A 14427-nucleotide genomic window follows, 5' to 3' on the forward strand; every position below is an offset into this window, starting at 1 on the left:
TTTTTTTTTTAGTTTTTTAATTTTTTTGAGACAGGGTCTCACTCTTGTCACCCGGGCTAGAGTGCAGTGGCATGATCATAGCTCACTGTAGGTACAGCCTGCCTGGGCTTAGCTAATCTTCCCATCTCAGCCTCCCAAGTAGCTGGGACTACAGGCATGTGCCACGAAGTCAGCTAATTTTTGTATTTTCTGTAGAGACGGGGTTTTACCACATTACTCAGGTGATCGCCTGCTTCTGCCTCCCACCAAGTGCTGGGATTACAGGTGTGAGCCACCATGCCTGGCCTAGAGTAGTTTTAATCTAGAACTGTTGCTTCCCTGTCAGTGCCACAATCAAAGCAAAGTAGAGCAGGCAATTGGGATAACCTTGCGTGAAAACTACACCTAAATTTTTTTTTTTTTTTTTTGAGACGGAGTCTTCTCTGTCACCCAGGCTGGAGTGCGGTGGCGCAGTCTCTGCTCACTGCAAGCTCCGTCTCCTGGGTTCATGCCATTCTCCTGCCTCAGCTTCCAGAGTAGCTGGGACAACAGGTACCCGCCACCACGCCTGGCTAATTTTTTTTTTATTTTTAGTAGAGGCTCCTACCTCAGCCTCCCGAGTATTTTTATTTTCACTGTGTCAGCCAGGATGGTCTCGATGTCCTGAACTCGTGATCCGCCTGCCTTGGCCTCCCAAAGTACTGGGATTACAGTTGTGAGCCACCACGCCTGGCCAACTACACATAAAATATTTTTGAGGGAACCAGGAAGTAAATTCAAGTCAGGAAAGACCATGTAACTTTTATTTTAAAATAATAAGGTGAACAGGTTGAATACATTAGGATTCAGTGAAGTATTCCACAGTCATTAAAAATAATGAAGAATATCTAAATGTGTTTTAAAAAATACGATACTATCAAATAAAACAAAGTACAGAACAATATATATAGTGTGACCCCTTTTGTATTATAAAAAAGATATCTCCTAGCATGTAAATACTGCAAGAGCATGCAGAAAATGAAGGATAAGAAAATCAGATCACTTATTAACGAAAGAGAATTATACTTAAAGTGTGAAAAAGTATTCATTATTTATGCCTGTCTTTTGGCTTCTTCCGAGTTCAGGTATTGTAATGTCGTATGCAATGAGAAAGTTTGGGAAAACCCCTAGAAGATCATAACACAGCACAGATGGGCACCAAGCAACTCAGTAGGAGATGCAAAGGGTTAAAGACGTCTTCACCCTCCCGGCAGCGTTAGGGGTATGGAATCAATCCTTGAAGGTGGAGGTTGCTGAGTTTCTGATTCCCGAAAGTCTGGAATCTAGGGGAGTTAATTGATATAGCTAGCAAAGGGCAGTGTGAGGCTAGGTGCAGTGGTTCACACCTGTAATTCTGAGAGACCAAGTCAGGAGGCTCACTTGTGGCCAGGAGTTCAAGATCAGCCTTGTAGAGACCCCCATCTCTACAAAAATAAAATTTAAAAATTATCCTGTTGTGGTGGTGTGCTGCTTGGGAGGCTGAGGTGGAAGATGGCTTGAGTTGAGGGTTCAAGGTTAGGGTGACCTGTGATTGTGATTGTACCATTGCACTCCAGCCTGGGCAACAGAGCAAAACCCTGTCTCAAAAAAGGCGAAAAGAGCAGTGTGACTGTTTTGATAACCATAAACAATAATTTGGGAAACATGATATGTAGAGACAATAGTAGTGGACAGAAGCCCTGGAGTGACCCTGCTCTTAGAACAGGAATATCTGCACTTCCTTGTGGGTGTTACTGGCCTGGCTGAAGTGTGCCTGTGTGTTAGAAACAGCTAAAACAAGAGACAGCTGGAGGGACTTGCTGGGGGAGAGCTGGGGCCATTGACTGCCCAGGGTGCTTCTGGGGAAAATACAGCTATGGTATTTTGTATGTTACCATAATTGCTTTCTAAGAATATATGTTTGCCTTTTTGCAAGGTTGGCTTATTTGGACGTCTAGGCAGTTTTCCAGTTAGAGGGACACCAATGGCCACTCGACTGTTGCTCTGTGAGCATGCCGAAAAGCTGTCAGCCACCATTGTTCTCAAGAACCACCACTCCCGGCTTTCTGATCTCGTCAACACGGCCATATTGATTGCTTTGAACAAGAGGGAGTATGAAATCCCATCCAACCTGACTCCTGCAGATGTCTTTTTCAGGGAGGTAAGATGAGTCCTCTTTCATGTGGCTGTGTAAAACTATGCCATTTAGTGATCATGCCCTAGGCAGGAAAGAGGGTGAGGACAAGTTAAATCACAAAAGATCTCACTGAAATGTTAAATTGGACCCCAGATTTTCTGGTTAGCGTATCAGTATCACTCAGAAGTATCATTTATCAGTTACCTATAAAGAAGAGCTTGCAAAGTTGACTGAGAAGTGCTCCCTGTTGACTTTTTTCCCCCTTAGTAACTATCTCCAGGTGCCTATTTGCTTTGCGTGCTGATCTTCTCCTTTTTTTTTTTTTTTTTTTTGAGATGGAGTCTCACTCGGTTGCCCAGGTACCTCCGCCTCCGGGGTTCCAGCGATTCTCCTACCTCAGCCTCCCAAGTAGCTGGGATTACAGGTGCCAGCCACCACGCCTGGCTAATTTTCATATTTTTAGTAGAGGTGGGGTTTCGCCATGTTGGTCAGGCTGATATTGAACTCTGACCTCAGGTTATCCACCCCTTCAGCCTCCCAAAGTAATGGGATTACAGGCGTGAGCCACTGCATCCATCCTGATCTTCTCCTTACTTTGTCTCTCGATCTACTGTTTTGTTTTGTTTTTTTTTTTTGAGACTGAGTCTCGCTCTGTTGCCAGGCTGGAGTGCAATGGTGCGATGTCGGCTTACTGCAACCTGTGCCTCCCGGCTTCAAGCAATTCTCCTGCCTCAGCCTCTCAAGTAGCTGGGACTACAGGCCTGTGCCACCACACCCAGCTAATTTTTGTATTTTTAGTAGAGACCCTATTTCACCCTGTTGACCAGGCAGATCTACCCTTGACTCTGCCACAGCCAAGTGACCTTCCTGAGTGGGCTCCCTTGCCCTCCTGCTTCTGCCAGGTCAGATGAATGGGAGGCCCTGCCAGAAGGCCAGAAGTTGGAGTAGTTGTTCCCCCAGCTTTCTTCCTTGCCTGCGCCCACTTTATATTGGCTGTGCACTTCTGTCAGGGACCATGCCTCCTGTCCAACTGCTTTCTCTTATTTCCAGTAGCTGTCCCCTCCTCTTGCCTTTTCAGGCCCAAGGTTGATAATGCCTCATCTTAGGGTGTTGCCCCATCCCCTTTTGGACCCCTTAATCTTGTCCACACCTTTGCAAACAGTCCCTTCACTGAACTCCTCAGCTACCTCCTAGGATCCTGTTGCTACACTTTACTTGTAAAATCAGATTTATTTTCAGAGAAAAAGTAAAGTCTGCTACAAACTTCAAAGACAGAAATGGGTAAGATGCTGGTCAGCCAGTGACAGCTGGACATTGTGGAAATAGTGTCACAGTCCTCACGCTTTTGTGAAGCTTCACAGCCTGTTGAGGCAGCAGGGTAGACTTCACTGTCTCCCTTTAAAGGTGTGACATCAGGACTTAGACCTATTGTCTTAGACTGCAGAATGATCTAGTTTTAGAAACAGTGCCAACTCTTCCCTCGGCTCAGTGAAATTTGGAATTCCTTATGCATTTGAGGAACTTCAAACTCTATTTGGTGTCTCAGATTTTGCTTCCTTCCTCCTATAGCCTAACTGTATTCTAGCATGTAACACATTATTATGCCAACAGGTCTCTTTTTCTTAATGTTTGATGTACTGTAACCTAAGTTTGATGTACTATAACCTAAGTTCAGTCTTCTGTTGATTCCATAAATGTGTTTAGTGTGAATTCTTTGTTTTTATACGTTTGGGTTAGTTCCTAGGGAATGGAAGGAAAAGTGCTTTGTTATGTTTTGTTTTTAATCTAGAGAGTATGCCAGAAATCTGAAAGAAAAATCACCTCACGTTTCATGATCTAACAAATCAAATTGTTGTCTTTTTTGTGTCCTTTTTGGTCTTTATTCATACATAGTTTTATATGATAAGACAATGAATTTTTTTTTTTTTTTTTTTTTTTGAGACGGAGTCTTGCTCTGTCACCCGGGCTGGAGTGCAGTGGCCGGATCTCAGCTCACTGCAAGCTCCGCCTCCCAGGTTTACGCCATTCTCCTGCCTCAGCCTCCCGAGTAGCTGGGACTACAGGCGCCCGCCACCTCGCCCGGCTAGTTTTTTGTATTTTTTAGTAGAGACGGGGTTTCACCGTGTTAGCCAGGCTAGTCTCGATCTCCTGACCTCGTGATCCGCCCGTCTCGGCCTCCCAAAGTGCTGGGATTACAGGCTTGAGCCACCGCGCCCGGCAAGACAATGAATTTTTAAAAATTAATGACAGACTGCTTGTAAGAACTGAGCAAGAGCCTGGTTTATTATTCTGCATTTGTATCAAAGGGCAAAGTGTAATTGTCAATGCAGTGTATGTACATGTTTCAGTTAGCTGAATTATTAGAGAAGGGTCTGGAAATTATCAGTTGGATACATAATATAGAATAGTATTTTAGGAATATGATACAGCAAAACTAAAAATGTGATTGGTTCCTCAAAAGAATGTTCCATATGAAAAATGGTAATGTTTAGGACTGTTCACCTCACTATTTATCTTCATTTCTCATGATGTTCATTGGTCTTCAGCTTCTCTGGGGTGTAGTTCTAAAGGGTTTCTCCCCTGTCATAATCATCATGAAAAGAAATATAATAGCTATGTACGTATAGTAGTTTTTCTTTTTACCTGTCCTTCCCCTTGGGGGTGACAAAGTACCTTTCTAAGGAGTATTTGTGTTTTGGGACGAGCTGGTTAACCAAAATCAATCTCTGATTGGTGGGCCATATAGAAAGATTTTTTGACTTGGCAGCCCTGAAAGAAAGTAAAACAATACAGAGCCTGCCTGAGGGTGTACTCTCCACTTTGCCTCTGTCTCCAGTTTGGGAAGGCCTTGTACCTCCCAGGGCTCTGGAAAAGCAGAGCTCACTGCTTAAGAAACAGACTATGTTGACACGGCATATGAGCAATATTTGAAATCACTGAATATATACATGATAAGATAATTTAACAAGTGTTTTGGCATTTTATGTGCTTTTATGTTATTTTCTGTCTTTTATGCTTTCCTTTTTTTTTTTTTTTTTTTTGAGACAGAGTCTCATTCTGTCACCAGGCTGGAGTGCAGTGGCACAATCTCTGCTCACTGCAACCTCCGCCTTGGTTCAAGCAATTCTCCTGCCTCAGCCTCCCGAGTAGCTGGGACTCCAGGTGTGTGCCACCATGCCCAGCTAATTTTTGCATTTTTAGTGGAGACAGGGTTTCATCGTGTTTGCCAGGATGGTCCTGATCTCTTGACCTCGTTATCTGCCCACCTCCAAAGTGCTGAGATTGCGGGCGTGAGCCACCGCGCCCGTCCATTATATAGGCTTTCATTGTGTTTTTCATGTTAACAATGTAAAATATTCTTATGCTTAATCTTACAAATTAAATGTGCTGAAGATTTCTTGCCTGGGCTGTTAGGATGCCTTGGCTAACATCAGAAATGCAAAAGGAAGAACAAGGTTTGCAAAAGGGAGGGATTTTGTTTGGGTCATGTTTTATCTGTGACTATGTATCTTGTTCCTTCAGCCAGTTTGTGAGGTCCTTGAGGGCAGCTGATCTGATTTTTCTTTCCTCTTATCTCTGTCCGTTGCTATGCAAACTCTAATAATGGGGGCAAGCTCAAATGCAGACTTGAACTTGAAACAGGAGTTTCAGTGCCTGATGGTATTTTTGCATTGTTACCTCCATGTATTAATTAATGACAAAGGAAGAATTAGAAGTTATGTATTTAGTTCATTATTCTCTTATGTTGCTTACTTCTATTCTGCAAACATTTCTGTTATGTCTGAAGAAGGGGAATTCCTCAAAGAAAGAAATTAGGAAGTTGATGTTTTGAGGTCATTATTTTAGTCTAGTAGTGCATTAGTTTGGGGGTATGACGTTGTAAAGTGACGTCATCTGTAACCTAGTGCCATTTAAAGGTGCCCGGAGCAGAGTAGCTATAATAAATAATATCGTTGTTTAAAGAAAAAAATCTACTTGGTAACAATCCAGAATTTGCCTGTTTGTAAGACTTACTTGGGCACTCTTAACTTTTAAAAGTTAGGAGATCTGACTTTTCTTGATTTTTGAATTTATTTTTACCATCAACTGTCAATAAATTTTCTTCCGTCTGTAGGTCTGAGGATATGGCTTAATGAGTACAACTCACTGGGTAGTTGTTACCCATCACCATAATTTTTGTTGTAAGTAGTTGACTTCTGTGTATTCTCTCAGGTGTCCCAAGTAGATACCATCTGTGAGTGCTTACTGGAGCATGAGGAGCAAGTCTTGAGGGATACACCTATGGATGCCATTGAATGGGCTGAAGTGGTGATCAATGTGAACAATATTCTCAAGGTACAAAAATACAGTAAAGGTTTCAGCATTTCAAAGCCCAGAGCATGGATAGACAAGGAAGTGGTTTCCATATTCCTACTCTGTATTGCCGATAATTTATAAGGTTGTAGACATTTGTTAATCCCAAAAAAAGTTAGAAAAATGTCAGTCATCTTATTATTAATCAGCTAATGAATATTTTTAATGTTAGCCTGGTGCCTATTAATAAATTTCTATAATCCTGAGTTTCTATTTGGTAGAATAATAAACCTTTCATTTGGGAAGATGTGTTTGTATCTTTGCAGTTTTTTTAGTTGGTTTTTTTCGGAGAGAAGGTCTCACTGTCACCCAACCTAGAGTGCAGTGGCACCATCGTAGCTCACTGTAACCTTGAACTCTTGGGCTCACAAGTTCCTCCTGCCTCAGCCCCCACGAGTGTTGGGATTACATGCCTGAGACACCATGCCTGATTGCAAACGTATTGTTAATGTAACTGTCTAAATATTTCTCATTTCTATTTTTTTAATTACTCAAAACCTTGCCACTTTTACTATTGACTAAAGTGTTGCATTTAATTTTAGCTAGTGGACTTATAGTAATGATTTTCCTACTTTGGTAACTATTGTTTGCCAAAACCTGAAGTTAAATTATGGAGTAAAACAAACTTTAGAAGCAGAAAGAACCAAAAAGTAATCATGCAGATCTGTGCTGACTTTTTTCTCTTATTTTCTTTTCTTTTCTTTTCTTTTTTTTTTTTTTCATTTTTTAATTTTTTTTGAGACATGGTCTCACTCTGTTGCCCAGGCTGGGTTTGCAGTGGCTTGATTATAGCTCACTGTAGCCTCCACTTCCTGGGCTCCAGCAATACTTCTGCCTCAGTCTCCCAAGTAGCTGGGACTGCAGGTGCACACCACAATGCCCAGGTAATTTTTAAAATTTTTTTGTAGAGAGGGGCTCTCACTATGTTGTCAGGCTAGGAGCAATCCTCCTACCTCAGCCTCCCAAAGCACTGGGATTACAGGTGTGAGCCAACATTTCTGGCCCCTGAGTGTTTTTTCTTACTAATTTACTTTGATGTCTTAAATTATCTTCAGAAATACTGTGATCCATCACCTTTTGCGTGTGATAACACATTAATTTTTTTTCCAGGATATGCTGCAGGCTGCTAGTCATTATCGCCAAAATAGAAACTCTTTGTATAGAAAAGAAGAATCACTAGAAAAAGAACCTGAATATGTTCCATGGACGGGTAATATACTGATTTATTAATGGTTGTTCAAAATATATTTCTAATGACCCATCATTTTTAGAAGTTGTGTTATTCCCCTAGTGTAGGTTTGTAACTGAAATGAAAAAGTGCCATCTCCAAAATGAGCAGCTCTTGTCAAAATCACTATTCTTCCCTTGCTCTTATTTATTGATCTCTCTATAATGTATGTATTTAACTGGTACTTTTGCATTTATTAGGTTTTAGTTCAAATAGTTATTCGTAGAAGCAGGTCCTGGCCTTGGAGGTATGAACTATATTTTGTGTTGATTTAATACAAGAAAGTAAGTGGAGTAGTGAAGTTGCATTAAAGGAATTTGGATGGAAGAAGAATCATGTTTACCTGGCTTTGCTGAGGAAATCTCTTTAGAGAAGATGGGGTTCAAGCAGGGCATTGACAGGTATCACCTGAATCCCTGTTTGATTTAATTTTCTAGCAGTGATGAAGAGGCATAATTTTTATGCAGTTAGTCTTAGCCGTCACTAGAACCCTTACTTAACCATATTATTTTGTGTAATTTCACAGCAACGAGTGGTCCTGGGGGCATCCGAACAGTAATAATACGCCAGCATGAGATTGTCCTGAAGGTGGTTTATCCACAGGCAGACAGCAACCTCCGAAACATCGTGACCGAGCAACTGGTAGCTCTGATCGATTGCTTCCTGGATGGTTATGTTTCTCAGCTTAAGTCGGTGGATAAATCCAGTAATCGGGAAAGATATGATAATCTGGAGATGGAATACCTACAGAAAAGATCAGATCTCTTATCTCCTCTTCGTAAGTTCATGATACTTGGCAAGAGTTTTAAATTTGCTGAATGGATGAAAGGGTCGAATAGTTAATGCAATATATTCAGTGTAGTCCTGTTAATCCAGCTGTAATAAAGAACTTAAAGCAAATATGCACAGCTTTCTGTTCTCATGTATTCAACTTTTTTTTCCAGTACTATCTAGGTATAAGAACCATAGATGATACTGAAGATGATTAATAAATACATAAATAAACAATATGTGGAGACTACCCTTGAAGAGCTTAGCATCACAGACCTTTACATGAGTAACTGGATTGCAAAGTAGAGCCTAATGAGGGCTGCTTGAGGGGGACCGATAAATAGTATGGCTGTTCAGCCAAGGACACATTATACTCCAGGCTAGGATTGGGAAGAGTTTGCTTTACTCTTACACAAAGGAAGGGAATAGCATTTTGGGGAGGCAGTGATGAAACAAGGGTCTGAATTTGCATCTTCTTTGTTGTTGTTGAGGCAGAGTATCACTCTCTCGCCCAGGCTGTAGTGCAGTGGTATAATCTCAGCTCACTGCAACCTCTGCCTCCTGGGTTCAAGCAATTCTCCTGCCTCAGCCTCCCAAGTAGCTGGGATTACAGGCGTGTGCCACCACACCTGGCTAATTTTGTATTTTTGGTAGGGACAGGGTTTCACAATGTTGGCCTGGCAGGACTTGAACTCTGGGCCTCAGGTGATCCATCCACCTCAGCCTCCCAAAGTGCTGGGATTGCAGGTGTGAGCCACCACACCTGGCCTGAATTTGCAGCTTTAATGAATTGATGTGAATTGTGAAACTAAGTGCCAGTTAAGTGGGAAGGTTTCCATTCCATTAATCATTCTTGATTTATAATAGGAATAAAGATAAAATTTCAAGTCATATTTTTTATTACAGATTTTAAGTTTTGTTAACAGGATTTTTTCCCATCTGTTCTCATTTCCACAGTTACACTAGGCCAGTACCTGTGGGCTGCTTCTCTAGCAGAGAAATACTGTGACTTTGATATCTTGGTACAAATGTGTGAGCAGACTGACAACCAGAGCCGACTCCAGCGCTACATGACCCAGTTTGCTGATCAGGTGATGAGTGTTGGGTGTGTGGCCACTGAGTCCTTTAGTGGCCTTTTCTTGAAATGGCCTTGCCATTTCAAATCTGTAATCGGGGCTTTTGGAATATGATACGATCTTTTTGTAGTTAACTGATGAGAAGATACTAATTCGTATGTTGTGTTTCTTTGTAAATTTTGTGCAGTAGCAAGATGACAGCTCACGACAGCCTCAACCTCCTGGGTCCAATCACTTCTCCCACCTCACCCTGTCCCACACCTCCCGCCTTCCAGTTGATGGGACCACAGGAGCTCGCTACCATGCCTGGCTAATTTTGTTTATTTTTTAGTAGAGACAAAATCTCACTATGTTGTCCAGGCTGGTCTCAAACTCCTGGGCTCAAGCGATCCTCCTGCTTCAGCCTCCCGAAATGCTAGGATAACAGGCTTGAACCATCGCCTGGCCACACAATTCTTTATATATAAATATTACTGAAAGATTCTTTGACCTTTGGAAAATATGTTATAACTTTCATTTCTGTTTATATATTTTCTAGTTATAAAAGTACTTAGGTACATGAATGTTGATAAAGTTCTTAAAAATTGGATAGAAGATATTTGGGAGCATAGAACACTACTTTAAGAGAGCTTAGCTTTACATACACCTCACATTCTCATTTTCCTTGAGGGATATTATGCTTCCTGTTTAAAAAACAAAGTTCCCAGCCAGCCTCAGTGGCTTATGCTGTAATCCCAGCACTTTGAGAGGCCAAGGCGGTAGGATCACTTGAGGCCAGGAGTTTGAGGCCAGCCTGGGCAACATAGTGAGACCCTGCCTTTACAAAAAAAAAAAAATTTTTTTTTTAAACATGCCAGCACACACCCATGGCCACACCTACTCAGGAGGCTAAGGTGGGGGGATCATTTGAGCCCAGGAGGTCAAGGCAGTGAGCCAAGATTGTGCCACTACACTATAGCTAGGTGACAGAGCAAGACCCTATCTTTTAAAAAAAAAAAAGTTTCCATTGTGACACTATCTTAAGTGAATTTAAAGTTGTTTCTTAAAGCCAGTCTAGTCAGTTGATTACTGTGAAAAGCTTATTTTTTTATTACTGTAAAAGTGATACTGTATAAAATTTAGAAAACCACTATAAACACAAAAGATAAAAAATCACTCAAAATGCCACCAGACGGAGAGAACCTTTTAAACATTTGGTTTATATTTTCAGTCTTTCCACTCTATGTATTATAGACAAACATGTTTTGTCCATTGCTTTTTTCACTTGATACATTGCAAACATTTGTTCATGTTATTAAATATTCTATAGCAGCATTTTTAATGGCATTATAGAATTTCATTGACTGGGTATGACTTACTTGATTAACGATCAGTTGTTGGGCTGGGCACGGTGGCTCATGCCTGTAATCCCAGCACTTTGGGTGGCCGAGGTGGGTGGATCACCTAAGGTCATGAGTTCGCGGCTGGAGGTTGAGGCAGGAGAATCACTTGAACCCAGGAGGAGGAGGTTGCAGTGAGCCGAGATTGTGTCACTGCACTCCAGGCTAGGCAACAGAGCAAAGACTCCGTCTCAAAAAAAAGTCGTTGTACATGACTTATTTAGTATTTCAAAACATTGCTAAATAAATATTTTTTGCACTGATCATGATTTTAAAATTATTTTTATGGATTTTCTTTCTCTTGACATTTTGATGCATTTTTGCATTTTTTCTTATATTTTCTTTAGCATGTTTAAATGTTATTTTAAAGTCCTTTTGTGCTTACTCTGATCATCTTTGAGTCTGTTTCTGTTGCCTGCTTTTATGTTGCTTGAATCATATTTTTCTGCTGCTTATATCTGGCAATTTTTAAATTGTATTTTAGACATTGTATATTTTTAAAACTCCATAGTATGGCAATTGATGTTATTTGTTCCCTAGTGGATTTTCCTTTTTCTGTGTTAGGCAATTTAGAGGAGAGGAAGATTGCTCAGTCCATTAGGAATAGAGGTGGCCCAGGACTCAGTCTCAGCTTTTGTAATATTCATTTCATTTCTGGTTTCAGAAGTCTTTCATGGCAGGATCCCTGCTTTAGGGGAAGTATCTCTTAAACACTGTGAGACTATAGGACGTCTTGGTCTTCCTCTCCAGCTCCGCCTCCGCACTACCCCAGCACTCCACAAATAGCCAGTGGGGAAAACTGGCTGGGCATTTGGGCCTTTCTAGATTCTGATGTATCGTGCCAGCCCATGTGGCCAGCTGGCACATAATTCTGGAATGTTGCAGTCTCAGTGCTGTCCCACAGAGCTTTCTGTGATAATGGCGCTGTTGATATGTGCTGTCCAAATGGGAGCCACTGGCCAAATGGGGCTACTGAGCACTTGAAATGTGGCTAATGTACCTGAGGAACTGAATTTTAAATTTCAATCTAATTTTTGATTTAAGTTGCTACCATATTGGCCAACGCAATCTAGATTCTGCCATTAATCTTGTCAGTGATCTTGAGCGAGGTGCCCTTTCTGAATCTGAATGTACACATTTGTCAAATGAGGTGATTGAATTCAGTGATCCTACAATATAGGAAATTATTGTTCAGAACAGGTTTTCTGTTTTGGGAGCCTTTAGGACAAAGTTATGTTTTGTTATCAGAAATGTATTTTTTAAAACTATTATGAATGAATTATATGTTCTGTTATTTGTAGAATTTTTCAGACTTTCTCTTCCGTTGGTATCTGGAGAAAGGAAAGCGAGGCAAATTATTATCTCAGCCCGTTTCTCAGCATGGACAGTTGGCGAATTTTTTGCAAGCTCATGAACATCTCAGCTGGTTACATGAAATTAATAGCCAAGAATTAGAAAAGGTAAGAAGGATTTTTATGTGGAGCAGATGTGTGCAATTTAGGTAGTTTTAATTAGTTTTGTTTTTAGTAATTAAAATACTGTTTACTGTCATACACCTGAGAAGGGGTTACTATCCAAAATATATAAGGGAGCTGGGCATGGTGGCTTATACCTGTAATCCCAGTACTTTGGGAGGCTGAGGCAGGTGGATCTTTTGAGTGCAGGAGTTCAAGACCGGCCTAGGAAACGTAAATACAAAAACGTTAGCCAGGTGTGGTGATGCACGCCTGTAGTGTCAGCTACTTGGGAGGCTGAGGCAGGAGGATCACTTGAGCTCTGGAGGTCGAGGCTGCAGTGAGCTGAGATTGCACCATTGCACTCCAGCCTGGGCAACAGAGTGAGGCCTTGTCTCGAATGAATGAATGGCAAAAGAACTGAATAGACATTTCTCAAAAGAAGACATGCAGATGACCAGCAGATGTGTGAAAAAAATGTTCTGCATCACTCATCATTAGGGAAATGCAAATTTATACCACAATGAGACATCACCTTACGTTTGTTCAAATGGCTGTTATCAAAAAGGTGAAGGTAACAAGTGCTGGAGAAGACACGGAGAAAAGGGAACTCTGATGCACTCTTGGTGGGAATGTAAGTTAGTACAACCATTATGGGAAACTGTATGGGGGTTCCTGAAAAAGTTAAACTTAGAAATACCATATGATATGGCAGTCCCACTTGTGAGTATATATCCAGAGGAGTTGAAGTCAGTATGTTGAAGAGATACCTGCACTCCCATGTTCATTGCAGCATTTTCACAATAGCCAAGTTATGGAATCTACCCAAGTGTCCATCAATCAGTGTAAATGATAAAGAAGATGTTGTATGTAGAATACACAATGCAGTAATAGCCTTAAGAAAGAAGGAAATTCTCTTATTTGCAATAACATTGATGAAGCTGGAGGACATTACACTAAACCAAATAAGCCAGACACAGAAAGGCAAATACCACATGATCTCACTCATATCTGGAATCCAAAACAGTTGAACTCATGGAAGCAGAAGAATGGTGGTTGTCAGAAGGGTGAAGGGATTTTATACACACACACATAAACACACATACACATATCCATATATACATATATAAGGAACTCAGCTCAGTTGCAAGGAAACAACCCAATTTAAAAATGGGCAAAAGGGCCAGAGAAGTTGGTCAAAGGGTACAAGTTTCAGTTAGGAGGAAGAAGATTATTTTATTTTGTTTTGTTTTTTCAGAGACAGAGTCTCACTGTGTTGCCCAGGCTGGTCTCGAATTCCTGGGCTCAAGTGATCCACCCACATCAGCCTCCCAAAGTGCTGGGATGATAGGCATGGGCCACTGCACCCAGCCAGGAAGATTTCTGATACACATTGCACAGTATGGTGGCTAAAGTTAATAATAGTGTATTGTACATTTTAGAATTTCCAAGAGAACAAATTTGAAATGTTCTCACCACAGTAATAGGTATTTGAGGTGATGGGCATGTTAATTCGCTTGATTTAATCATTCCACATCACATACATATAACATTACTTTGTATCCATAAATATATACAATTATAATTCGTCAGTACACAATAATTTTTTTAAATTTAAAAGCATTTATTATGGATTATTTCGAATGTGTACTCCTATTCTCTCACATAATTTACATAAAACTTTCTTAATTTGTGATGATACTGCCATTACGTCTAATATCTCAATGAAAATATGCAGTCCATGCTGGGCGTGGTGGCTCATGCCTGTAATCCCAGCACTTTGAGAGGCCAAGGTGGGCAGATCGCTTGAGCTCAGGAGTTTGAGACCAGCCTGGCCAACATGGTGAAACCCCGTCTCTACTAAAAAAAAAACAAAAATCAGCCAGGCATGGAGGCACATGCCTGTAATCCCAGCTACTCAGGAGCCTGAGGCAGGAGAATCACTTGAACTGGGAGGCGGAGGTTGAGTGAGCTGAGACTATACCACTGCACTCCAGCCTGGGTGACAGAGTGAGGCTCTTTCTCAAAAAAA

General features: G+C 41.1%; 1 protein-coding gene across 1 annotated transcript in view; it reads left to right on the top strand.

Moving 5' to 3' along the window:
• Positions 1 to 14427, top strand: part of NUP133 (nucleoporin 133) — a 70121-nt gene that overhangs the window by 37281 nt on the left and 18413 nt on the right. The window contains 6 exon segments of the mRNA XM_017885571.1: positions 1934 to 2158; positions 6347 to 6469; positions 7598 to 7697; positions 8242 to 8493; positions 9444 to 9577; positions 12243 to 12401. Coding sequence (XP_017741060.1) covers positions 1934 to 2158; positions 6347 to 6469; positions 7598 to 7697; positions 8242 to 8493; positions 9444 to 9577; positions 12243 to 12401 — 993 coding nt within the window.

This window comes from Rhinopithecus bieti, unplaced genomic scaffold (genome assembly GCF_001698545.2).
Source record: "Rhinopithecus bieti isolate Rb0 unplaced genomic scaffold, ASM169854v2 scaffold_14839, whole genome shotgun sequence".
Taxonomy (NCBI): Eukaryota; Metazoa; Chordata; class Mammalia; order Primates; family Cercopithecidae; genus Rhinopithecus; species Rhinopithecus bieti.